Source organism: Cydia pomonella, chromosome 18, assembly GCF_033807575.1.
Source record: "Cydia pomonella isolate Wapato2018A chromosome 18, ilCydPomo1, whole genome shotgun sequence".
Classification (NCBI taxonomy): Eukaryota; Metazoa; Arthropoda; class Insecta; order Lepidoptera; family Tortricidae; genus Cydia; species Cydia pomonella.
The window spans coordinates 18,534,786-18,562,439 of NC_084720.1; the positions used below are offsets into that span (position 1 = coordinate 18,534,786).

Consider the following 27,654-nt stretch of genomic DNA (forward strand, 5'->3'; position numbering starts at 1 on the left):
TAATTTGATCTTTTTTTAAAGATTTTTATTATATGTATGTTAGTTGGTAAGGTATGTATCTAATATATAATAAATGATATTTAATTTAATTTATATATTCATCTCACAGTGCATGTACATACATTGGAAAATACACCCGTAATAAGGACGCAGGATGTGACTGAGTAGTGTTGCTCTTAAGATACTGCACATCTCATGCCTTAGCTTATCTGATGTGTATTAGGATGGTCCAACTAAGAAAAAATAAGTACAATACGTTTAATCTCCACAAGAATCCCGTTATTCTATTATGAAATAGTAATCTATGTGCCAAATTTGAACGCATTTGCTAATGATATAGTGGTCGATATGATTTTTATATTTGCGATAATCCCATACAAACAAAAATATATATCCTAAGACAAAAGTAAAATTTTCAGCCGGCATTTATTTATTTATTTATACGTTATTGCACACAAAAAGAAAAATGTACAAATGGTGAACTTAATGCCAAAAGGCATTCTCTACCAATCAACCATTGGGTCAAACAGAGACATTTGTGTATTACACACTTATTACTAATAGATAAAACGTATAAAGGGCCATTAAAAACATCTCGAAAGCAAAATTTTTGATAAATTCATTTATTTTCATACATTTTTGTACGATAGAATGTTTCATTTATAGCCTTTAAATGATGTTTGATTGCTCTACATTTTGGTATTGATTATTTCTATGTATCTTGGATAGAATATTCAGAACTTTATTTTTTTGGATAACCCGAACGGTGTATGTGTAAGTTTTCGTAAAAGTTTCACAACGCTGTATCTACAAGAGTTAGTCTGTGATATCAAGGCATTGAGCGTAGCACGATACTCGAAGGGCGCGCGGAAAAGGCCAGGAAACTGCACTGACTCATATTTAGATAAAGTACAAGGTTAAACGCCGTACTGCTGTTTAATTTGATCCGACATTAAAAATGAGGTTGCTAAAATAGATTAACGTGTTAGAGGAAACATTAGTGATTATTTTTCCACACAAACATTCTCGATTCTCTAGATTTTCTTCTCTGGATTTTGGCGCCAGACGAATATTTTTTTATATCAGTTCAATATTACCTGTGTCTGTACGTTTTGCTTTTTTTGTTTTCATTCTTGTTTTATAAGAACTGGGTTTTTTTTTATATACCTACCACGTCGGTGGGAAAAAGCATACGGCCCGCCTTATGGTCAGCGGTCACAGAGATATTACATGCGCGTTGCCGAACCTTTAAAAACCTGTACACTCCTTTTTTGAAGAACCATATTCTGTACTCTCGGAAAAACCTCGGAAGGGAGCTCATTCCACAGCCGAAGCGTGCGCGGGAGGAAATTCCTCTTAAAACGTACAGTCGACCATTCAGGTTCTAGGGTGTGAGGATGAACACCCTGCCGACGGCGAGCGGTGCGGTGATAGAAAGCGGGCGTTGGCATCATGTCAAACAATTCTTCAGAGCACAGCCTACTGTACAAGTGGTAGAACGTAGAACACACACAAGGAGGCAAAGTCTATCCTTAGATTTTAAAGTTCAGTACCGCTTGCGAGTTAACTTTTACGAAATAGTGAGAAATCTGAAAATTCCGTAGAATAAGTTGTTGTTGAACCTTATGTAATTATATTTTAAGTTCAAATTTCTTCAGTTCCATATTGCGAGTCATCAACTCATCGTCGTTGCGAGTGATCATAGCCGATGTAACTTCTCTTTTATAAATTTATTTGGAGCCAGTCGTGTCCCACTGCTGGGCAAAGGCCTCCCCCCAATCTCTCCACTGATCTCTGTCCAGTGCTATGTCTGGCCACTCCTTCAAGAAGGAGTCCAGTTCATCCCACCATCGCCGGTGAGGTCTGCCAGATCCCCGATTCGAGTTTTCGGGCTCCCACTCTGTAGTGACTTTGCCCCACAACTCATTCGGCATTCGGTAGACGTGACCAGCCCAATCCCATTTTAGCTTGGCCGCTTTCCGAGCTACATCGATGATTTGTGTCTTGGAGCGCAGCGTGGTGTTCCGGACTCGATCCACCAATTTGACACCTAATATGCTACGCTCCATGGCTCGTTGGCAAACTCCGAGTTTGGACTTGAGCTTTAGCCTTTTATAAATAAAGTAAAAAAAAAAAGAAAAAAAAAAAACTCTTTCCCGCCGCTAATTATTCGACATATGAAAGGTAGATATTTTTAATGCGTAGTCTGATCCGCTGCTTTTAATGCTGACTGTACACTCTAATACTCGTATAGGTAAAAAACTTAAGTAAGTCACCTGTTGTATGTAGTTGTGACGTGTTCGAATAGACATTTGTTTTGTTTGTGTGTGTCTTTTAAACATGTATTGTCTATTCGAACACGTCACAACTACATACAACAGGTGACTTACTTACGTTTTTTACCTATAGTAATATGGGAAAGATTATAAAAATTAAAAACAGTAGTCGCTTTCGTAAAACCACAGAATTAGCACAGGCATGAGTGCTAATTCTTGGGATTATAATAAATATTCGATTAACATTCAATGGAACTCAAAACTCTTCCAATCTTCATTTACCTACCTAAATAAAAGGATCATTCTACTTTTTACTGCAGGTTTTTGTGTCCCCAAAAGCAAGTATTTGATTTTTATATTTATAAATTATGTATTTTTTGTCCTTAAGAACCGTGAGATTAAAGACCTAGTGGCTGAACCTAACATCATGGGAGAAAGTAAAGCCCACAGACTCCGTTGGTTGGGCCACCTTGAGAGAATGGACGAAGATCGGAACGTAAAAAGAGCGTACCTGGGTCGCCTAGCAGGAGGACGTCCTGTCGGACGCCCTAGGTATCGCTGGAGCGACATGGTGGAGGCGGATCTGCGCGAGCTTCGAGTCGACAATTGGCGAGAGGTCGCACAGGACCGAGAAAAGTGGCGCTGTATTGTGTCGGAGGCCAAGTCTCATTTTGGGTCGCTGAGCCAACGGAGTAAGTAAGTAAGTATTTTTTAACTTGTAACGCCTTGAAGCTTTTGAAATGTGGTACTGGCGGCGTATGGAGAAAATAAGCTGGACAGAAAGAGTAACCAACGAGGAGGTCTTAAATAGAGTTCGAGAAAAGCGGTGCCTATTGAGAACCATCGAAAGTAGAAGAGGAAGCATGTTGGGACACCTGTTACGACACGACGAATTCATCAAGACCATCATAGAAGGGAAAGTAGAAGGAAGGAGAAATAGAGGAAAGCCAAGAAGGGCATACATGGATCAAGTGAAGGAGAAAGTGAACGTCGTGCCGTATCAGGCCGTCAAGGAAGAGGCCAATGAAAGGCATGCCTGAAGATTGCTTCACCGACAAGAGCGCAGCTCTTAAATTTATGATGATGATGATAACTTTTACATCAAAAGCACATTTTAATGCCGCACTAAAGTACCTTGTAACCAAGGTTAAAACTTTTTATATACATGTATTTTTTATAAGTAACAAAGTTGTCATTATTCATGTTAAGTAAAAGGGCAGAGACGGTAACATAGTTGTATGTTTGCACCAATATATAGTTGTTTGTTTGGTCTGAAGCACCAGGCTATAAAAAAAAGACAGGGTCAAACTTGAGATGTGCTGTAAGTTGCTAGTGTAAGTTGCTTAGCGCATTACGAATATTAAAATATCAAGATTCTTTGAAATCGCAAAAACTTGCAGTAAAAAGTAGAATGACCCAAAATTATAAGTGGGCAGGACTAATTGAAAATGGGTAATAATGAGTCTTCAAACCTTACAGTATACGTATTACAAATCTAAAAAATATGGAACGTGTACACGTTCACTTCACTACTACACAGAGGGTTAAAGTACGTTTTTACCAATACATCACCTTAAGCACCCTATTGCAGTCCCTAGAGAGACCCCGACTGCGAATTACATGCATTAAAACAAATACCCAAGTTCAAACACAAATAAATTCCCAAGACCACAGCATACGTGGCCGCAACACGCGATCCTGTACCGTTTCCTACATAATTAATAATTTCATGCAACGTATGGCTAACTAGGCTAATCGTTGGTGAATCAGCCGATACAAAGTCAAGGCCCAAAAGGGTTACAATTATATGAGTACTGAGATTCAGTTATTGTGTTTGTAATTTCTCGAAAAAATCTCGTCAAATCAAAAACTGATTACATATTTTCGAAATCCTATTGTCTTTTCTTGATTTGTTACTTATTTATTTCCAAAATATTTAACTTCTTGATAAAAATTCAATACTTTTCCATAACCTATTATAAGCTTTAATTATTTTATTATTGTTCATCAAAATTAAAAACATTTTTCAAATATAGGTATAGATCTAATGTATCAGATGGAAAATGAACTACATACAACAAAAATATATAAGTACCTGGGTACTAAAACAACTCATGTTAAATATTTGCATTTTATTTGAATATATGCTTTAAAACCGCAAATTATATAAAACCGAAGTACGAACCGCCTTACTTTATGGAACCGAATGCTGGGCTCAACAAAACAACACGTTAAAAAACTACATATAACAGAGATGCGAATACTTCGCTGGTCAGCTGGAGTCACCCAGAAAGATAGGATCCGTAAAGAATACGTGAGAAGCAGTTTTGAAATCGCTCCCGTTGAAGATAAGCTGAAGGAAAAGTGATTACGCTGGTACGATTACGTGCTCAGACGGTCTTCAGATCACATGGTACGAGTAGCATTAGATCTACGAATAACGATGAATCGAGATCGCGGAAGACGCCCTGCTACTTGCCTGACAAACGGTCCAGAATGATCTGAAAAACACAAAAATTGACGTCGGAACTGCAACAAATCGTCCTGTGTAGAGAAAGACCTCAGATAATGTGAAAAGGCCCATTTAATACCGTCTCGTCGTAGGAAGAAGCTAGTGATGGAGTTGTGTTTGTGCATTTTAAAACATGAACATGCTACATGTAACCTTATCGTATACTAGGTATTCGGGCCAAGTGCATTTCCTACACAACACAGACGCTCTAATCAGTTACCCAAATCAGCTGATTACCACCTTTAGACGTCACAGCTATTTTCACCAAACCGAAAACAAATTTGACCTTGAGGTCAATGCCCTGGCGTGAAGGTCGTGATAATGATAGATTGTGATAAGTGAATTAAAGGATACCAAAACCCAAATAAACAATTTTAATAAAACTTCCATGAGACCCTTCCTTCTTCCTCGCGTTGTCCCGGCATTTTGCCACGGCTCATAGGAGCCTGGGGTCCGCTTGACAACTAATCCCAAGATTTGGCGTAGACACTAGTTTTTACGAAAGCGACTGCCATCTGACCTTCCAACCCAGAGGGTAAACTAGGCCTTGTTGGGATTAGTCCGGTTTCCTCACGATGTTTTCCTTCACCGAAAAGCGACTGGTAAATAACAAATGATATTTCGTACATAAGTTCGGAAAAACTCATTGGTACGAGCCGGGGTTTGAACCCGCGACCTCCGGATAGCAAGTCGCACGCTCTTACCGCTAGGCCACCAGCGCACACATGACACAAACATTAAAACGAAAGTGGAAGACCCGTGCAAAATCACCTTTTCATACAAAATGTAGTCCTCATTTTCCTCTCTGGGTATTCACATTATTGAAAATATTTTGACGCAATTTGTTGTATTTTTTTTTATGGTAGAGGAGGCAAACGAGCAGACGGATCACCTGATATATCAACCAAAGCTATGCCCCTACAGTTTTTCGATATTTTAATTTTTATGAGAGGTAGGAGCATTTAATCATTTGTATGAAATCTGTTTTTCGCTCCTAATTTTTACAATAATCAATAAATCGAAAAAAGTCAAACGCAGGGTCATAGCTATGGTTAATATGCATCAAATTATGAAAAAATATTTTCCATGGTGTCAATATCCACAGAGGAAAATGGGGACTACGTTTGTATGGAGAATCGGCCGTCCCCTTTCCTCTTAAATAAATATATTAAATAAAAAGCCTTTTATTTCTTGTAAATAGTTACAACGTCAACTTAAATATATTAAAATTGGTCAATAACGCACTCAGTACGGAGTGAAAGATGTCGAGAATTTATGACATAAAATACCTAAATATACAGTTTAAAATTATACATCGGGTTTGCATAGAGTTGCGCAATAAGTGAAATATCAGAAGGCCAATTTGACATCAAAATACCTGAATGATATCATTCGCGTGTGCATTTCGCTCGTAGCTGTCCGTACTTTTTTTTATACTACATCAGTGGCAGACAAGCATATGGGCCGCCTGATGGTAAGCAGTCTCCGTGCGCATGCAACTCCAGAAGTGTTACATGCGCGTTACCGACCAACACTCTGCACCCTCGTTGAGCTCTGTAAACCTTACTCACCGGCAGGAACACAAAACTATGAGCAGGGTCTAGTGTTATTTGGCTGCGGTTTTCTGTAAGGTGGAGGTACTTCCCCAGTTGGGCTCTGCTCTAGATCTGGAAAGACATCCGCTGTGGTGTGCCCTACCACACAAAGCGAGATGACATTCACAATACCCATACCTCTCTTTGGGACGTAATTTAAGGACATACCCGGTACCATGTCGCTAGATCAAGGAAATTGAATGACATTGTCGTCTTCAAAGTTGCAGTAATGTCGTGCCGCGATACTGCTGAGGAGTGACGCTGACGCGGTCTGAATTCAGACGGTACCTTAACGCTGTTGCACTTGCAGTCACCGAGTGTAACCTATTCAATATAAATAAGACCCCCGGACTTTTGTCGCAATAATGTCACAATGGGGTAGTTTGGGGAGTAAATGGCGCGGTGTTAATTAATAATATATATTATATTTATGAACCTCCAGATCTTTTGTTGTATTTTCCTTTTGTTGTGGTACATCGTTTGTATTGCATTTTTGATATGTTTGTATGACTGTTTAGTTTCTAAATAAATACAAAAAATATATAGCTTTTGGTATATTCCTGCAAACGATACATTTATTTTGATCTAACCGCAAGTCACTTAAAACAACTTTTGATCTGTTACGGAGAATAAGATAATGAAAGAACGATGTCAATAAATGAATTAATTGACATTTGCTTATAGATAATTTATATCGTAAATGCCTGCTTATTAAATTTTAATTAACACAGCCGTATTAATTAACACCGCGCCATTTAGACTACCCTTTTGTGACGTCATTGCGACAAAAGTCCGGGGCTTAATAATAATACATAATTAATTGTATTTTATGAAGACCTTAAAAATGGGTTATTTTTTGCTGTTTTTTAAGCGTTTAAACTCATCCATCACTTTTGGGTTGAGGTCTGTAAAAAACGAGCTGAGTTTTTGTGCTTGAAATGGATCCTAATTTTCTTCCAGCCTAAAATACCTAAAACCTAATTGTAGGCCTGTAGGGTCTAATGAAATGGGTGACCTACCACATTATCCCGGTTATTTTAATCAGTATTCTCTAAAGAGGTCAATTACACCTCTAATTTTGGATTTAAAATAAAATCAGGTCTAATTGAATGCGGTGTAAAACCTAGTAGTTATTTATTTCATCCTTATGTGTCTCAATTCACACAGAGTTTTTTCATTATGACGACCGATCTGGCCTGGTGGTAGTGAACTAATGACCCTGCCTATGAAGCCGATGGTCCCGGGTTCGAATCTCGGTAAGGGCATTTATTTGTGTGATGAACATAGATATTTGTTCCTGAGTCATGAGTTTTTTCTACTCGTATGTATAAAAGTATGTTTTTGTGTATAGACGTATGTATTATCGACTCCTAGTACACATAGTACAAGCTTTTCTTTGTTTGGGAGTATCAAAGCGATTAAGGTTCTTCAACAATAATTTGTCGATAAAATGAATATTTTCGGAAATAATCGTTTTAAAAGAAAAAGTTGTGTCACCTCTAACTTTTGAACCATGAATCCAAAAACTAACTAACTAACTATTGTGGCGCAGTGATCCAAAGAGGGTCTTGGCCTCCAAAACGAGAGAACGCCACCTGTCCCGATCCTGTGCCACTACCTGCTAGTTATCGGCTTTGAGTTGGCACAGATCCGCCTGTACACTGTCGCTCCAGCGGTATCTGGCCCGACCCACTGGACGGCGACCAGTCGGTCGTCCCAAATAAGCTCTCTTAACACCTCGATCAGTGAATCCAAAAAGAAAGAAAATATTCGTAATACAAAAAGCTTGGTTCAAATCTAAGCATCCGTTAACTACACACAGGTTAGGTACATCCGCATACGAAACCAAAATACCGTCGCTATATATAGCAATGACAACACGTCTTATCAGACACTTCGTCTGTCATACCAGATTAGCCGACCGTCGTGTTTTTCTGGATGGATTGGTTCACGTTCTATTTTATTATAATATCGATGACGATGCTATTCAAAGGTTGTCTGAAAGTTACGTTCTGATTCAGACGGCACCGGCATTACTTCAGCTGTATTGCAGCGCGACGCTACTGCCGACTGCGTTACTGCCGCAAATGGTAGGCAGCGACCTCAATTTTGACATTTTTGTCGGAAACGTCAAATTTAATGTCACCAATACTGGGTGATCAAAGGGCTGGTCTTTTGCCCAAAGAATTAACAACGCCATTCAACGGGGAAATGCGGCCAGCCTGCTGGTCACACGCACTGCCCGAATTTACCGCTCCATTGTTTTGTGACGAAACCTGTAGTTGTGCGTTCGTGTTCACCTGACGAAGTCTGCGTTGCGGATATAAAATTATGGTCCCTGAATAAAACTTAATATTTTCCTGGTAAATTTTCATTTTCCTGCGATATAGCAGCGCGATATTCCTGCCAACTGCATTACTGCCGCTAATGTCAAAATCGATGTTAGCGCCCAGGATTTTGATACTTGCGGCAGCAATGCAATGGGCAGTAATGTCACGCTGTATTACTGCAGCAGGAATGCGTGTTTCGCTTAGACACAGTCAGAAAATAAGAGTTTCGCTCTTCCTGTTCTATCGACCTTCTAGAATATGTACAAACGCAATAGTTCTTACCTGATGAGGTCTCCTCTACATTACTTTCTCTGTTAGGTTTCGTCTCTTAGGTACTTTCCTACTCCGTTGACTCAGCAACCCTCTGCGAACAAGCGAAGAATTGGCTTCAGGCACAAAACAGCGCCACTTTTTTTGGTCCGGTGCTACTTCTCGCCAATCAACGTTTTCTTGAAGATAATATTATGATGTTGTTTTTTAGTCGAGGCAAAAGGAAAATTGCAGCATGCTATGCTCAAATCAACATCACTATTACATTTTTTTTTAGGCATGAGTGGCCGTGGCCTCCTTCCCGGAGGGAAGTCAGACAGACTACGTAATTTTGGGGACGATATGGCTGCTAGTGTTAGCCTGCTCATCGTTACCCAACCCCATGACCCCTAGCCTGGTGATACAGTTTGAGCGGGGCCAGGTTTCGGGGCCGCCGTGAAGGGCACCAGTAGCTTAGCTGGCGTGTGCGAAGGTTAGGCTGTATCCGAGTGTATTGTGTTGGGATTTGGTATATAAAGCTCAAGCGTCAAGTATACTATTACAGCGTAGGTATGTACGCAATAAACATTATTAGATAGTGATAATTTCACACTTAGATGCGTTAAATTGCAAGTTGTTAGCGTTACTCCAAACTGCAAGAGCCTCAATATCTTTCTGCAGTTTGTCACAGACATCCCGTTCACTAATCTGCAGGAAGAGCTTGAGATCATCTGCAAATTTCTGACGAGCCTCGGTAGATCGTTGATCATCAGTAGAAACAGAGTCGGTCCCAATGTGCTGCCCTGACTAACACCAGATCGGGTGTAATATGGCTGGGACTGATATCCGGACACTGCTACGTATTGACTAAGACCGTAGTAATGTAACCGTATGTAAACGGATTACATAGCGTACCTATAATACAACACGTTCGATGTTTCGAACCTTTGGTGTTCGTGGTCAACGGGAGACTGAGGAGAAATATATTCACCATTGTCAAAATGTAATCAACATATACTCATCTATGGTCAAACTTAAAATGTGCAAAACAGATAAAATATGAATAAAATATAGGTTTAAATGAATAAAACAATTTTATTGTTAACCAACACAGAATACAGCGTGCTGCCTAGCAGCGCCATGACACACAGAGTGATAGAGTGAGAAGCTAATATACCTATCTCACACAGAACATGTACAACCTTATTACATTGTTTACAACGAAAGCTAACCACATACTAACAAAAAATAATGAACAACACCTATCTATGACTGAATACCTGACCTAGGGTTTTGAGGCATATACATCAAAATAGGGTCATAAAGCTAGATATACATTAGGTAGGTACAATTATTTTAAGGTAAGGTAAGGTAACCGAGGACAATATATAAATAAAGGTATATTTATTTTGAAAACAATAACAGCCGGGTACCGTTTACATCTGCTTCAGACTAGAGATGCGCCGAATATGGAGTTTGCCGAATACGAATATTCGGCCAAATTTTCGGTTCAGACTTTACCGAACCCAATATTGGGCCGAATTATTCGGTTCATCTGTATAATTCTAATAAATCATTTGAAAACGCTTCAGTTACATTTGCAGCTAAAGATCACTTCCTAGGCAACTCCCTAGAATCAAACAGGTCAAACGGCAAGGAAATGGCAAACAAATTTTCAACACTCCTCTTCTTGCTAGCGTTTCTCGGTATGAATGAATGTATGAATGAATATTTATTGGTATTGGAGGTTGCATATATTATGTGTATGCTGGCACAATAGTAAATGTATTACGATACATATATGTGACAGCCATTTGCATTTGTTATGATTTTTTACAGCTGTCAGAGCCCCTAGTGTAAATTTATTCGATTTCGTGACATTACTTACGCGTTTGCATTAAGTCTCATTTAGTATGGGATTTAGACACAGCGTGCCAAGCGGAACGTTTTGGAAACTCAAAACCCATATAAAATGAGACTTAACGCAAACGCGTACGTCACGTTACGCTATCGAATAAATTTACACTAGGGGTACCTACTGATGTCAATCACTTGTGTTTCTACTAGCTCCATTATCTCTGCTAAATAGCCTAAAGTAGGTTCTTTTAATAATCGAGACTTATTGCCACAGCTCATGGGAGTCTGGGGCCCGCTTGCCCAAGATTTTTTTTACTGCGACTGCTTTCTGTCTTTCCAACTCAGAAGATGTTTTCCTTCAGTGAAAAGCGACTATTTTATTATTCAGCATTTTAATCGAACAATTCGGCGGAATAAGACCATTGGAAAACTAGCCGAATATGCCGAATACCGAATATTTGGCCCATCCCTACTCCAGACCGTTCATTTTCAGTGAGCATCAGTATTCCGGCCACGTAGCCGGCTACGGTACGGGAAGGTCGTAGCCAAAAGTCCTTTGATTCTTTTTACTAATTGGAAAAGTAACTGTCACATACCTATGGTCCAATTCAAACAATGCTAATGAGATGTCACACGGATACAATACTGATCTGTCAGTGTCAAAACTCAAAAGTGACATTTCTTCACTCAAAAACGTCACTTTTGACATCATTTAAGCGTTGTTAAAATTGGGCCGATAATTATGTAACTCACACCGTCAATGTAACTAACTATTATTAAGTAATACCTTAGTTTTTTGCTCTAAACTACGTTTTTTCTTCTATTTATAAACATATAAATAAATAATAAATATAATAGGGACATTCTTACACAAATACACTAAGTCCCATGGAGAGCCAAGAAGGCTTGTGTGTACTCAGACAACGATATATTATTATATAATATACAAATACTCAAATACATAGAAAACATCCATGACTCGGGAACAATAGTACATTGTGCAACGAGGGGGGTAAGTGAAATTTTGGATACGAGGGTGGTAATTCCCGACAGCCGTAGGCTGGAGGGAATTAAAGACTCGAGTTTGCAAAATTCTTACCCCCGGAGTTCCACACAATGTGAAATCACACTTGCGAAGAAAAAACTAAATTTTAAGCAAAATAATTCTTAAATACGGTGACATATCAAACTTTCGTCCGCCATTTTGTAATTTTTTGGCAGGTGAGGCATCGAAGGCACAGACCTATTCGGCATTCAGCCACGATTGAAAAAATAGTTAAATTAATCAAATTCAATATGTAATTTTAAAAATAAACAAAAATATTAAATTATACACGTCAGTATTTTAAAAGTAAAACTCATTTATGCTACTTGGTTTGTATGAATAAGTGACATAATTAAAGGAAAAAGCTATAGCTTTTTTCACAATCCATAACTCCCGAGGGAACAAAATAGGCGTTTGTCCATCAGCACACCTGCATGAAATAAGATCTTTTTCGAGCAAGTGTGATGAAAATATCTTTGCTCAACACACAAATAAATGCCCTTACCTTAATACATATTTTGCCATAGAACTACGACATTCAAATAATATTACACCATTATACTACAATTATATTACAAAATTATAAGGTATACTTTTGGAAGGCGTCTAATTTTACATGATAGCTAAATTGTATAAAGATAGGTACGGAGCATTCCATGTCGCGTGATCTAAGACGGTTTTTTTGTATATCCATAATGTAATTATTTTTGTTTGATTTTAACACGTTCTTGGTCATAAATTTACTTTACATATACTGTGGTCTGGCTCATATAGTCTTTAAGGAAATTTGTTACTTATCTTACATATAAATTTACTTTACATATATTGTAGAGATCGCTCTGTAGCGATAAGGCCGCCTGTTGTTTACCTCTATCTTCATGTTTTTTATGTGTTTCCATGTATTTTTTGTTCAGAGGTTGTGCAATAAAGAGGATTTGTATTGTATTGTATTGTAGTCTGGCTCATATAGTCTTTAAGGAAATTTGTAACTTATCTTATATATACATACACATACTACTAATTATATTAAGAGAACTTTTCAAATAAATTAATTTTTAAACTGTAACTTCCCAATACATCTATGATAGTATTATTTATGTTGTTAAGAATCTAGACCCCTTCACTAATTTAGATGCCCATAACTAGTACACTAGAAATAAAAATAAGCTGTCTATCAGAATGTTTCGTTAACGCAAAGTACAAAAGTCATTCGTTGGGCAATGCGTTCATTTTTATAACAAGTTACCTCTCTCAAGTTACTCTTAAGAATTACTTTAAAAAGTCATTGATGTTAGGCTTATTACAGAGTCGAGGACTACTAAGTAGCAATTAACATCATTGTATTATGTGTACATGTAAAATCATTGTATAGGTGACACAGCTCAGGTAAGAAAGCACATTAAATATTTTTTACAGTACATATGGTGCTACTTTTCCGCACTAGTGCGTAAAATAGCACATTGTGTGACGATATCGAAAATTTAAAGGGTCATTATGTACTATAAAACGTTGTACGATACATGTGGGAATAGGTAATTCGCAACTCGTGTCGATTTAAAACACTCCCTTCGGCCGTGTTTTAATTTTTCGCCACTTGTTACGAATTTCCTATTTTTCGCACTTGTATCGTAAGTAACTGTTGTAGATATAGCAATCTTACAGAATTATCCCATCAAAAACAATACTTGTCAAAAAAACCAAGTCTCGCAACTCAGTTGTTCTGCGGTAAAAATTTGTGAGATCCATGTAATACCAAGTCGGTTATTAATTTATTCAGTCTCTACTTAAGCGACTTTCTGTCTTAATACGTCCAGTCTCTAAGACCACGATCGTGGTCCATAACAATTGAAAATCAATTGTGTCTGGAATCTCCGTACTCGAAGCATTAAGTTGTTACGTAATAATTAACAGCATCTTATAGTGACGCATATCAATATTAAAATTCTTTAATGTTTTATATAAATATATTGAGACTTGGCCATCGCACTAAATAATTGAATTTACATGTGTTTTCAGGCGATTGAATTTACACGTGTTTTCAGGCGATGGCCAAGTCTCAATATATTTATATAAAACATTAAACTATTTTATATAAAACATTAAACAAACTGTTTTTGGACCCGGGTATGTAATGTACTTAAACTACGTCCAAAAGAGAGGTATGGGCAATGTGAATGTCATCTCGTCTTGTGTGGTAGGGCACAGCACAGCAGATGTCATTCCAGATCTAGAGCAGAGCCCAACTGGGGAAGTACCTCCACCTAACAGAAAACCGCAGCCAAATAACACTTGACCCTTCTCATAGTGTTGTGTTCCTGCCGGTGAGTAAGGTTGCCAGAGCTCAACGAGGGGGGTGGGGTTAGGGTCGGCAACGCGCATGTAACTCCTCTGGAGTTGCAGGTGTACGTAGGCTACGGAGACTGCTTACCATCAGGCAGGCCGCATACTTATTTGCCACCGACGTAGTATAAAAAAAAAACCCAGTCTTTCCTATAACTAATCTCTGGTAAAGCCTAAATTACCTCTGCGTCGTAAGCATATGAAAAGGATAGTTGCGAACCAAAAAGCGGAAGGTTCGCCCTTTATCTGTTTGATTAATTCAGTTGTCCGTGTTCGAGGGCGCGCGCCATACAAATCTTGCGATTACTGTACGGTCAGCAAAGTCAGCATCAACAGTAGCGGATTGCTGACTTAAAAGTTTATCACAGTGAACTTGCAATGTTCTTAACTTCTTAAGCGGCATAGACCATATTGGTACTTAAGTCCTTTATGCCAAATTCTATATTTTGAATAAAAAACAATAACTGGATAGACAAAAACAATTTATTTTAAAATTTCACGAGAATCCGGACACACGAGAGCATTTTGCCCGAGTTAAAATGGAGGACTTTGCTTACGCTTCCATCAATTAAATATCATAGTGCCATTATTACGGAAGGTACAAGGAATGGAATCTCCATATACCAAAAAGCGTCATCAAAAAACCTTAAATAGGTGGCGCTACAATACCTACCTAGAATACTTGAACAGAAATCAAATCATAGACAGCGCACTTCACTCCGTCAATAACGCCTAGGTTCTTAGCTACTCTAGCGCTACTCTGGAGAGATTTGGAACTATTATTTATAGCTGACCACTGGACACTTTTGCATAAGTTCTGCCTATGGAGATTGCGTTCCTTAACTCTACCTTCCATAGCCATTATCTTTATTTGTACCGAATTTTAACACTACTCTTATAGTCTCAAAACGCAGAAATGTCAAATTGTTTCCTTGTTAAATTTGCCGAATATCATAATGAAAAAATATCCAAATGTTAAAAACGATGTTTCTATTTCTGTTGGTACTAAAGACCATACCTTGGTACCTAAGGTATAGGATTATGCAACACAGTTACTAGCTAGATGCATAATATTTTTGAAAGATCTCAATTGATTCTATTTCCTGTGAACTTCAAATATCTCTAAAAAACCCCAGAAACTTCAAACTGTAAAAATATTAAATAAATGTGGCGCGCGCAACGCGACTTAAAAAAAAATCCATACAAAAAGCGCATGGCCTGTGACGTCACAGGGGTACATACGATTTTACTCGTTTCTCATACAAACAAGACAATTATCAATGAGATACGATAACGATAAGTTCTGGTTTAGATAAGCGCTCATTTAGATATCGTTTGTATGTCGTATAATTGACAGAAGCAGCTCGATTCGGGCAACCAATGTCACTTTGACGTTAGAAATATCGTAGATAGATGTTATTGGGATCACTGCGGAACCGAATTTTTTTTTAGTTAAGAATTAAACGTCAATTTTGACATGTCGTTTAGTTATCGATCTTTTAAAGATTTTAAACGTGTCTTAATCATTCTTCGAATCGGGCCGAAACTAGATTTTATAAGCCTTTGTCAAAAAACCCTTATTTAATCTAAATTCTAACTACCACAAGCTTCAAGAAAAGATCGTATTCCCATCTAAAAGGCTGGCAACGTACCTACTTGCAAACCCTCTAGTTTTGCAGGTGTCCATGGGCGACGGTTATTCCTTACCATCAGGCGATTCATCTGCTCATCTGCCACCTATATCATTAAAAAAACCATTTGTATTACAGCCTGAACCTGACAGTCCCCAGTTAATGCAAGTCGGATCGGATCAGGAATGAATGTTAACTGCGCCCCGATTAATTTGCGCGACTTGTCGGGGCGGATCTACATGCCCCGGACATTGCCAAGGGTATAGATAGTACAAATTGACGTTGTACAAATTGACCGATTGAATTAATTCGGTGTTTCATCCCTATTTTTGCTAAGATAGACAGACAGACGGACTAATTTTCGTAATTCAGAGGAAGGTTTTGTAGCGTGCGACTTGCTATCCGAAGGGCGCGGGTTCAAGCTCCGGCTCGTACAATGAGTTTTCCCTAACGAGGGTTCCCTATTTGGAGTTTCCAAAGGAGGAAATAAAAATATTGGAAAAATTAAAAATGTGTTTTTTTCTACTTTTCGATTCGAAATTACAAAATAACCGTAAATGGCAAGTACATCATTATATTAGGCGGATTTGTAGAAAATGTCAATTAGTACTGTTATTGTATTAATCATGTACCCCTCCCCTTGATCGACATCAACTTCTCCACATTATACTAATATGCTACTATTGGGACAAATTTGCTCCTAAGTGTAAATATTACCGATACAAATACATATGTATACTTACGTACACATATTCAGCGGAAATGGCAGATTAAAATGGCGATGGGCTGGACACACGGCTCGCACTAGTGACGGACGATGGAGCGAAAAAATCCTGCACTGGTACCCGCGCGGCGCCACGCAGCACGCGTACCGCCCGTGGCGACGCTGGCGAGACGACATCGTCGCCGAGGCGGGCATCACCTGGACCCGAGTAGCCGCTGATAGGAACGAGTAGAACAGGAGGGAGGAGGCCTATGTCCGAAGATGGACAGCCCAATAGATAATAATTAGATACTATAATACTACTAATTAATATAAAATAATATATATATAAATTAATGTCTTATGCTACTGCTATTTCTATTGCTAACTATATATATAAATAATCAAAACTATACATTGTAAACTAGCAATCTAAATACTAGTCTATTATGATATGATTTTAATGTAATTAATATATCGAAGCGTGGAATGTAATCTATTGGAAATAAATGGCTTAATTATTATTATAATTATTATTATTCTGTACTAGTAAAACCGAAAATTGTAATAAACTCATTACAAATTCTAACCATACTCAAAAACATAATAAAGTATGATTTTCAAGATTAATCTTAAGCTAATTAACATCTTCCGTTTGCATTCTGACATAAAGTCATAAAAAAACACTTTCATCAGTTTTGGTTCCAAAATTGAGTCATTCCATTTTACGGCTTTTCTCCAAATGTTCCGTAATTATATTTCTGGAGAATAATTTTCGTCCTACATTTAATGGAAGACAATTACGCCCGAAAATTCTGGATTTATTATTGTAATTTGTTTATTATTTATGTCTTCCTCACTTTATATGAGTTCGTGCAAATGGCCAATTTTTACTGTAACATCACGAAAATTATCTTCATTCAAAAGTTAATCTTGTAATGGGGATGTTTTCTGTATTTAAAATAAATTATTTCGCACCATGCACGAAATTAGACCCGGGTATGTCCTTAAACTACGTCCAAAAGAGAGGTATGGGCAATGTGAATGTCATCTCGCCTTGTGTGGTAGGGCACAGCACAGCAGATGTCATTCCAGATCTAGAGCAGAGCCCAACTGGGGACGTACCTTACAGAAAACCGCAGCCAAATAACACTTGACCCTACTCATAGTGTTGTGTTCCTGCCGGTGAGTAAGGTTGCCAGAGCTCAACGAGGGGGGTGGGGTTAGGGTCGGCAACGTGCATGTAACTCCTCTGGAGTTGCAGGTGTACATAGGCTACGGAGACTGCTTACCATCAGGCAGGCCGTATGCTTGTTTGCCACCGACGTAGTATAAAAAAAAGGACCAGATAATTATTAGAAAAACAGCTAGCATGTATATTTTGACACAATTTTCATGTAATAAATCGAACCGTGACGTCACTATAACAGTTATCATATAAATTCCATATAGGCAAATCGTTTCGACTGTTCTAAAATTAAACTGTTATGTCTAGTAGGATGAATAATTTATTCTCAATTGACTTCGTGAAAGTTTTTTTGTAAATAATGTCAATCGATCTTGATTTTCCGGAGGATCAAATGTCTATATAGAACTCATGGCATGTAAGCAACACAAACGCCTCTAACAAAATGATATGGTAATGTGACGTCACATTACGTTAGTCAAATGTATGGAAGATCAAGAAAATTGCTATTTTGACTCCGATATATTGCATTTATGCATATAGTTGTTATACAATTTATTTTACATTAAAATGTATGGAATCGAATTGTAGGTACCATTTTAATATTTTCTTTTTGAAAGTAAGATATTTTTTTATGTGACTAGAGCCTTGTATTTTTTATTATCTCTTCTCTTACTATCTCTTATTTATAAATATCCGTAAAATAGTATAATTTAGTAACCAGTTTTTTTTTTACCATAGGTATTGTAGATTCGTACTGTCAAATTACTTTAATTAATTGTGTATGTTTAGATCTGTACCCCTAGTGTAAATATTTTCGACAGCGAAACGTGACGTACGCGTTTGCGTTAAGTGTCATTTTGTATGAGATTTTTGACTTTCCAAAACGTCCCGCTTGGCGCGCTGTTCAAAAACCCATACAAAATGAGACTTAACGCAAACGCGTACCTCACGTTTCGCTATCGACTAAATTTACACTAGGGGTACAGTATTGTATTCTCTAGTTTAGATCAAATACTTGCTTTACGTTATGCGATACTTACCATCTAATAAGTTAAATACTTAACCCTTTAGCTGCCGAAGACGTGGTGCCATGTCGATTGGAAATCTCGCCATAGACGACACGATATTTATAAATAATAATAATAATAATAATTCAGCCTATATACGTCCCACTGCTGGGCACAGGCCTCCTCTCATGCGTGAGAGGGCTCGGGCTATAGTCCCCACGCTAGCCCAATGCGGATTGGGGACTTCACATACACCTTTGAATTTCTTCGCAGATGTATGCAGGTTTCCTCACGATGTTTTCCTTCACCGAAAAAGCTAACACAAACACAAGCTAGCACGATATTTATAAAGGGCGTTTGTTAAGTCACCTGCAATAATTTACGGGGTGAATATATATATTATACTGAGCAACTTTTACTATGGGACCAACCCCGAATTCGCGAAAAAAAATTGGCTATTTCATACATTTTGGCTGTTTGACCTTGACATTTTCTATGGGAGAGTACTTTTTTTTCGTGATTTCGGCGTTAGTCCCATAGCTGCATATTGCTCAGTAATAGGCTTAACTTTTACTATTCACCCCGTAAATTATTGCAGGTGAAGGTGACAAAATAACCTGTAGTTGTCAAAACAATAAGCATGGTAAATTAGTAGGCGTATGATAGTCACGCTTATCAAGAGCTCGTTTTCTTAACCCTTTGAACGCTAGACGGCGAAGCTGTATATGCCGTGCCCTGGACGCCATCGCGATTTTTAGCGAAATTTAACTTTACGTAGTCCCGCGAAAGTCCATATTGCATTGGCGAAGCTGACGGCTGTGACCGTCGTTGGCGTCCTTAGCAACACTTTCCGATGACGTCCACCGCCTGTGGCGGTCAAAAGGTTTAAAACATCGCAACATATCATGTATGATAAGTGTGACCTTAAATCAGTAGATGTACTTTCGATCAGTACCCCTAGTGTAAATAAATTCGATTTCGAAACGTGACGTACGCGTTTGCGTTTAGTCTCATTTTGTATGTGATTTAGAAAGAGCGCGCCAAGCGGGACGTTTTGGAAACTCAAAATCCTATACAAAATGACACTTAACGCAAACGCGTTCGTCACGCTATGATGTCGATTAAATTTATACTAGGGGATCCTGTTCTAGGTGTAGAAACTTTAAAAAGTGTGCTGTCTTTGAAGAAAAGTTGCGATCATCTAAGAATAAAGTACGTTGAAATTTAAATAGTCAAAGTGTGGTCAACATCTAAGGGCCTAAGTGCCTAAGATTTAAGTAGAGTCAGCAATAAAGACCGATACAGACGAATTGCAACCCGACTGCAACTTTGCAACAGCAACGTTGGCGTGCAGTTCCCATACAAGTTGCAGTCGGGTTGCAATCCGTCTGTGTAATTGTCGGTCCTTATTGCGTACTCACATACTTAAGTCTAAGGCATTTTTAAAGTTTTTAAGCGTTAATGCCCTGGTGGGCGCTCGTGAACTTTGTTCAGATGCCGGACAACCCGCTGGGCGGGTTGTTTTGTACGCAGCTATAGATCACCGGTTTCTGGGGTAGTGCGCCGTTTTTTGCCTGGCAGTGAATGTGTTAAGTTTTTTTGTATAAGTACCTCAGCTTGTAATTTCATGGATTTTGAACTTTTCATCCCAAAAACAGCACTAAAGCATCATGGTACTTTTATATTTATTTTATTTCTCTAGCCATGCAAAACTATAGCACTGTATTTTATATATCGTGTTGATTTATTTATTAAAAACAATTAATAACTGTCATGATTTAATCTTCCAGAAAAATATATTGAGACTATAAATATAATGCCGTTACTTTAATCTTTAATTATTTAATAGACAAACCTTGACAATTAGTAATCATTTTTAATAATTAGAAAGTAGGGAAGTTAAAATTGAAAATCTGGTAATTTTAAAAAACTGGATGATTTATTTTTACCATATAATAATATATATTCATTATTGAAACAAAGTACGATACAAAATGTACACGTTTGCCTTAAATCCATAACTACAGTATTATTATTCATACTTAACAGTTTAAAAGACTACGTACATATATGCAATTATAGTAGATATCTTAAGAAATACACGTCAATAATTTATACAACGGTCGAGGGGAAAATGGCGAACCCTGCCCTCGACAATAACTTAGAAATACAAATAAAAACCTCTTAAACTATTGCCGGACAAAAGATTATAAAATACACCCCGCTGGGGCAATCTTTGATTCGTTTAAGAGAAACGTGCGTTGTTTTTCTTCTTAAATTAATTCTGACCACTAATATGTACAATACTTTAGAACCAATTACAGTTGAAAACAACATGTCCCCAATATTTGGTTAGCCGAATGAGTGAACAACGGTCAGCTTACAAGAGATCCATCGGTAACGGTTTCTAAGAGCTTCATTTTTATTTTTGGTATAAATTGAATTATAAAATCAGGTATCAATGATATAAAGGCCACTACGATCATCGAAGGTAAAGCAACAGGGCATGACGCTCCGCTCGACACAAACGACGAGTTTAAAGACTTTAGAAACAAAGTACATGTTCTAAATCTTAAAAAAGACTAGAATGGTTCGGAACACACGGTACGGTGTGAGTTACAAATTTCTCAAAATCCTTAACAAAATGTGGCCTTAAGAAGAAATATTAACAAGATATTTACATAGTCCAATGGCAAAAGAATGAAGTAAAGCGTCAGAAAAAGTAACGTGAGAATGTTATCAGTCGAATTCAGTATATTTATTAAAGCCATGCTTTCTAGCTACAAAAGTAGGATTAAGTTTGGCATATTATACTTTTCAAAAGATTTCAGCAATCAATGTTTAAGCACACCAATTTCAAAGTATACGTATGCGGTAACACTAAAATTACCTTAATAGTACTTGATAGAGTTTAGTGGACCATTTTATTAACATTTTTGTTCCTAATCAATTTGATCAACGAAATCTTATTTACAGTAAAACAACTGGAATAAAGTCGAAATCCAAAATATTAACAACCTCCTTTACCATGCTTAGAAAACTCATTCGAGTTGCAACGATTTGAACACTACGCGAAAGGTCCAAGCGTTAAAACATTTTGATCATCTCCTTAAGCTTAAGTGACTGAAACAGAATCAACTGCATTTATGACAAAGGTATTTATTTCATCTTCATTTCTTACATCCAAACCTTCCAATGCACGTCTTCTTCTTACTAGCATGTAAAGAGCGGACTTGGAAAGAGAGTCGTGACGAAAAGTTCAACATGAACTTGAACACTAAAATCTTCAATATCGATCACGTCTATTACTGCAAGTGTATCTGTTACTTAATTATAATCATTAATATCTACCTATTATTGTTTAACCTATGTTAGTTCCTTGACTCAGATTGTGCGAAATTTTTTGTTTGTTTTATCATTATCATTAGTTTTATCGTTATACCAATTATCATTAATGACACAGCTACGTCAACAACGAATCGGATAATAACATTATTATTACAATAATACGCATCCACTACAGATGTTGATATACAATACAAGGGTTATTTATGTTTAATTTTACCATCTTATAGACACCAATTAGATACCAGATAATATTTTAAAAGGTTACATGTTGTGCTGGGCAGGACGATGAAGAAACAGAATAGACAGTTTCGTTGTATCTCAAAGACGAAATGGAAACAATTCTTACGATAGAAGAGACTTATCAATTAAATCAACAATTGTGATACATACATATTATACAGAGAGATATAATTACGATTCAATTTTCAAACACATAACATAACGAGAATATTTTCAACTTTTCAGTTCTGTGAGTAAATCACTAACATTTTGATCAATCGCATGTACAAATCACTAATTTAAGAGTTTTATTTTACATGTTAAATTTAGGGAGGCCTATGTGTTGCTATATTCGGGTTCATCTACTTACTTGGATGTCAAGCCCAAAGCCGTTAAATGAAGTACAACAATTATTAATTACATATATAACCTACAACAACTAACTACGTCCTCTATGATATTTATTTTTGAGACGCATATTTATTTATACCCTCTAATTTTTCTCACAGTATCGCTTTATTTTGACGTTTATTATTAACAGTTTCAATAGGTACTTATTTACATGCAATAGATTTATATATACCTTCAATTAGAAGATGCACTACGAAGAAAGCCTGCTTTGAAGCAAAGGATCAAATTCTAGGGGACATACCAAGGAAGGCTTCGAGTTTTCAAAGTTACATCTAAATATTTAAAGAAACATCAAACCCTGATAATTCCAATTCAGAACCACAACAAGAAGCGCTAATTACGACGTTAAATTCGATGTTGTGTTATATCGATATCTCGGGGTTATTTATTATTACCAAAATCCCCAATCTATTGGTACCAAAAGTGATCATAATTTTGTATCAATAGATTGCGGGTAGCGACATCTACTCCTCACTAATAAAAATCACTAGGTCGTGTATTTCTGTCATGGTGTACCATCATGATTGCTATTGTTTTTTTTTTATATTTGTTAAGACCAAAACGAACCACATTATTAAAATCTGGATTTATGTTTACTATTAAGTTATTTTCATCAGCTGAGGACATATTAAATTCTAAATTTGAGCGTTGGTTATTTCTCTACTCTTCTATAAGACTTTTAAGTATTGCTTTTTCTCGTTGGATTTTGTATTTTTGTTACGATTTTGTATTTGTTAAAGAAATAAAAGTATCAGCGTATAAAAGTAAAAAAAAGAGTAACTTAACATATATTTATGAAGAACAAGTCCAGATCAAGAATGTAATGGAAACAATACATTATTGTCAAAATTTTGAAAATCATGGAGGGACAATTTACGTAGCAAAAATATACTTTACAATGACCTTAAAGAAATTACTTCAAAATGTTCAATTTTATAAAAAAAGTTATGTAATAATTTCCTCAAGGTCCAATATGATTATTATTAATGAAGCAAAACTAGTAGAAAATGCATATCTGGCGTTAAAGAAATTCTTACTCGTAGTTTACTATATATTATTAGATATTTTGACAGCATCTACAGAACACTACGCGCTTAAAAATAGTTGTTGAGCATCACTAAAATATACATAGAAGAGTTCCACGACATTATTAGGCACAATTTTTTTTTATTCCCTTTTCATTATTATAATGTATTATTAATATAATAATATCGCCCTAGAACACACAAGACAGTTAAACTTACAGTTTTGCAGTTAGGTATATTAATGTATAGATAACATGTATGTATTTATGCATTTTAAATAATTGGATTTCATAGACACTTACTAAGTTATACATGAACTCGTTTTTTTACATATATATTTATAAGAATATAATAATATTGGTAAAGCATTTTCTTCCACAACGGATCCCTTACTTTATGAAGGACACAGATATCCTACAAATATTGATTTCACTTGAAATAGTAATTTTAGAAGGATCAATCTTAATGACTCTTACTTGACTGCGGAATTATCTTGTAAACATTACCTTCTAACTAACTGACACCATTTTCAATGAATTGACAGACTTTAGCGACAATTTACAATTTAGCTTCTGCATTACTGTGGGACTCTTGTCTCATCATCTTTACTATCTTCATCAGTTATATCTGGTGTTGCATCTTTAACATCATTTTAATAATTTAATGATGTGACCAGATTCCCACAATAACGCAAATTATCAAAAATAGGTACAAAGTGAATTTATTTACACAGTGCCCATGAAACTCTTTGTGATTCAGTTGGGTAAGACAAAAACTGTTACTAAATTCAGAACAAAACGCAGACTAAAAAAGTAAATGCTTAACTTTAAAGTAATCATTATTCGACGTTCTGACTCAGACTAAGTAAAAATGAGAAGCATCGCACCTAATCACAAAGAGCTGCGACGGTACCGTATAATCACGACCAGTTTTAAAAATTAAAATTCTGAGAAGCTAGCGCGGCTAAAACTAATCTATAGCGTTATCAGTCTCCACTAGAACCTTACAATTTAGAAAATCCATAAAGTAAATCACAGAGTTTGAAATAGCAAAACATTTTGAGTGAAACCTGACGCATATGTCGAACCGACTTATTTTCACCGTCCCGCGATACAATACATCCCTTTATTGATATGTATCTTTCTATAGACGTTTGTGTTCAAAAGATTTGCGTGAAGAAAGAAAGAAAAGTGTCCCTTCGCATCAATCTTGGGTGCCGTCGTTACTATACATTTTTAATTTCATGCCTTACCATTGAACAGAGATTATATCTTACCTTAACATTCTAACATACATAATAGCAATACCAACTCGAATAGAAATCTCACCCGTGAGCCCCTACGTTACAAAGTCGCGCGGCAAAATGAAATCTTAGAGCTGCTAAAGCGACCGCACGACTGTTTACAAAACGACAACAGTGGGGGCTCTACCCGTTCTAAAACATTCTCAAAATTCCCGCATTCCGAAATTCTTTCAATGACATACCGATTAGCTTCCGACATAAAAAATATAATTCTCAAACTATCATCTACGTGCATCAAAGTATAAAGTGAACTTACGTACAGTAAATGGAACGCAAGACAAACATGACTATTCTAGTCTTATTTTTCTATTCATCGAATGATACATAATTATTTCATCTAAGACACTTCCAAAGTAAAATGACGATTGCCCTTAAAGTACAAAATGTTAATAAAATAAAGAGTGTAGTTTCCCGCAAACTTATCGGTTTAGCATGCACTAGAAGCCAAGTCGAGTAATGTACACGTATAGAACACGGACGCGACTGCCGGACCCGGCTCGGACCGGGCCGGACCGGTCCGACCAGCGACGGAGAGGAGACGGATTCTGTACTGAGACGCATCTGAGACGTGCCGTGATCTTTGGAAATTACCCCCATTAAATTTAAACGAAAGCGACGTAAAACGAGAACCAACTCACAGCCTATGTTTTTAAACCCGATACGATAGCGACGTCGTCGCACGGAGCATTCGATTTTATTTCTAAACAAACTAAAGAAACCAAAGTTAAGAACTCATGAAGAATTCAACCGCGAACGGTTGGTTGATCACTAAAACAAAAGTTCACCCTCGATCCTTATTAAATAACTTTGTACATTGAATCCAAATCGACACGTCATTTTGGATGTAGGCACTCTCTAGGCGGGGCGGCAGCGGTCGCCGCGTCGTCGGCCTGGTGGGCACAGGGCCGAACGCATGAGATCAGTGGAACGGCTGCGGCCGTGGCGACCCGCTCGCGCTCTAAGAGGACGTGAGGTAAGACGAGAACGTGTGGTCGACCCAGTCGCCCGCCACGCCAATCTCACTCAGCATGTCAGACACGTCCGGCGTGCACGAGAACTCGAAGTGGGAGCCTGAGGAAGAAGAAGCCGTTTCGAATGACTCCATATCCGTGAGCGCGTCCAGGTCGACCTCACAATCCGTCGGCAGTGGAAGCAGGTCCGTGATAGAGTACAGATCAGTAAGGTCTGATTGCTCTCGGCGACTGCTGTCTTCGTAAAAGCAGGCGGATTCAGGAGAGTCCGGAGAGCCTGCTGGGGACGCTGGTAACGGCAATAATGTAGGCGCTGGCGTTTCTACTTTTACGCTAGGGACGGACAAAGGTGTAGGCCTCGACCGTCTTCTAGAGACTCCCCTATTGTTATTAGAATCAGCTCGCTGCTTGCGCTTTTGTTTTGAGACTGCTCCAGTACGCTGCGCGGGCTTGGCTGCCTTCTTGCGAGGCCTATATTTATAATCTGGATATTCCCTCATATGTAGCTGCCTGAGCCTTTCAGCTTCATCTATGAAGGGCTGACGCTCCACGTCGTTAAGGGTCTTCCAAACGCGGCCCAGGTTTTTAGAGATCTCCGCGTTGTGCATGTCGGGGGTTTGTTCGCAAATTTTCCTGCGCTCGATTTGAGACCACACCATAAACGCGTTCATCGGCCTTTTGATGTGGTTGGGGTTGTTCTTCTTCGTCTGCGGACAAAAGAAACAAATGGTTAGTTAAGTCTCAAAGGCCTTTAAAGCTCTAAAGTATTCATGTCGGAGGTAGAATCAGTTAATTGTAGTCTGGGTGATTAATATTTCAGACATGCCCCATCTGCCGCAGCCAGCAAAAATCTGTTCACTTTCAATTAGTATGCATAGCTTTGCACCATTAGGCCGCGTCCTTACTATTAATGAAATTGTTATCAAAGGAATTATTATTACAAACAAGTATAAACAATCTATTCAACTGACAGATGGATATTTTTATAACGCAGTTGGAATATAAAATGAAGTGGATAATTCGCTCGCTAACTGACCCAATTCGTGTCTATTTTTACCGATCTCGTAACGGCCATAAACCGAGTTCTTTTCGTTTGACCGCTTCCGCGTCGATCGATGTGTGAAACATTGACGAGGATGATGTGTAAGGACACAGGAAGCCATTATCAAACCATGTAGGAAGCGAGCAGCGTTACAAGGGCGGCGTTATCTATTTTTCCTCGTTATACCGAAGATGCGAAAGGATTAGGGGTGTATCTGCAAAGTTACCGCCGAAATGGAGAGCATATTTCAGGGTTTAGCGAGGGGGGAAAGTTGGAGCACTATCGCGGAGGAACATAAAAACAACACCACGCCGTGTACGACCATAAGCGAATACGGCGCTTTATTATTCAAATCTTACTTTCGCTAAACTCCTCCCGTCGTCCCGGGGGAATATTCGAGGGAAAAAACCTCGTGACTTTATATTTTTTGTTCGTCTTATTTATATTCAGGAGAAAAAAAGGGTTTGTCAGATGGCAACTAAATCAAGTTCGGCCCGCCCACTCGGAGCTCAAGGTGAGCCGAGGTAGCTTTTTGCCGTGCAACCAAAATTCGGGTTACTATTATTACCGGGGTTTTTTGCTCAATTTGTATTTGGTCTAC

The 27,654-nt window shown here is 37.7% G+C and overlaps 1 protein-coding gene across 1 annotated transcript in view; it reads right to left on the reverse strand.

Annotated features, from left to right (window-relative positions):
* Window positions 1-20,654: 20,654 nt before the first annotated feature.
* The window catches only part of LOC133527470 (transcription factor sem-2-like), a 106,476-nt gene continuing 99,476 nt past the window's right edge, over window positions 20,655-27,654 (reverse strand). Inside the window, exon 2 of the mRNA XM_061864495.1 lies at window positions 20,655-26,718. Within this exon, the coding sequence (XP_061720479.1) occupies window positions 25,999-26,718 (720 nt within the window). The 3' untranslated portion in view covers window positions 20,655-25,998. The remainder of the gene's footprint in view (window positions 26,719-27,654) is intronic.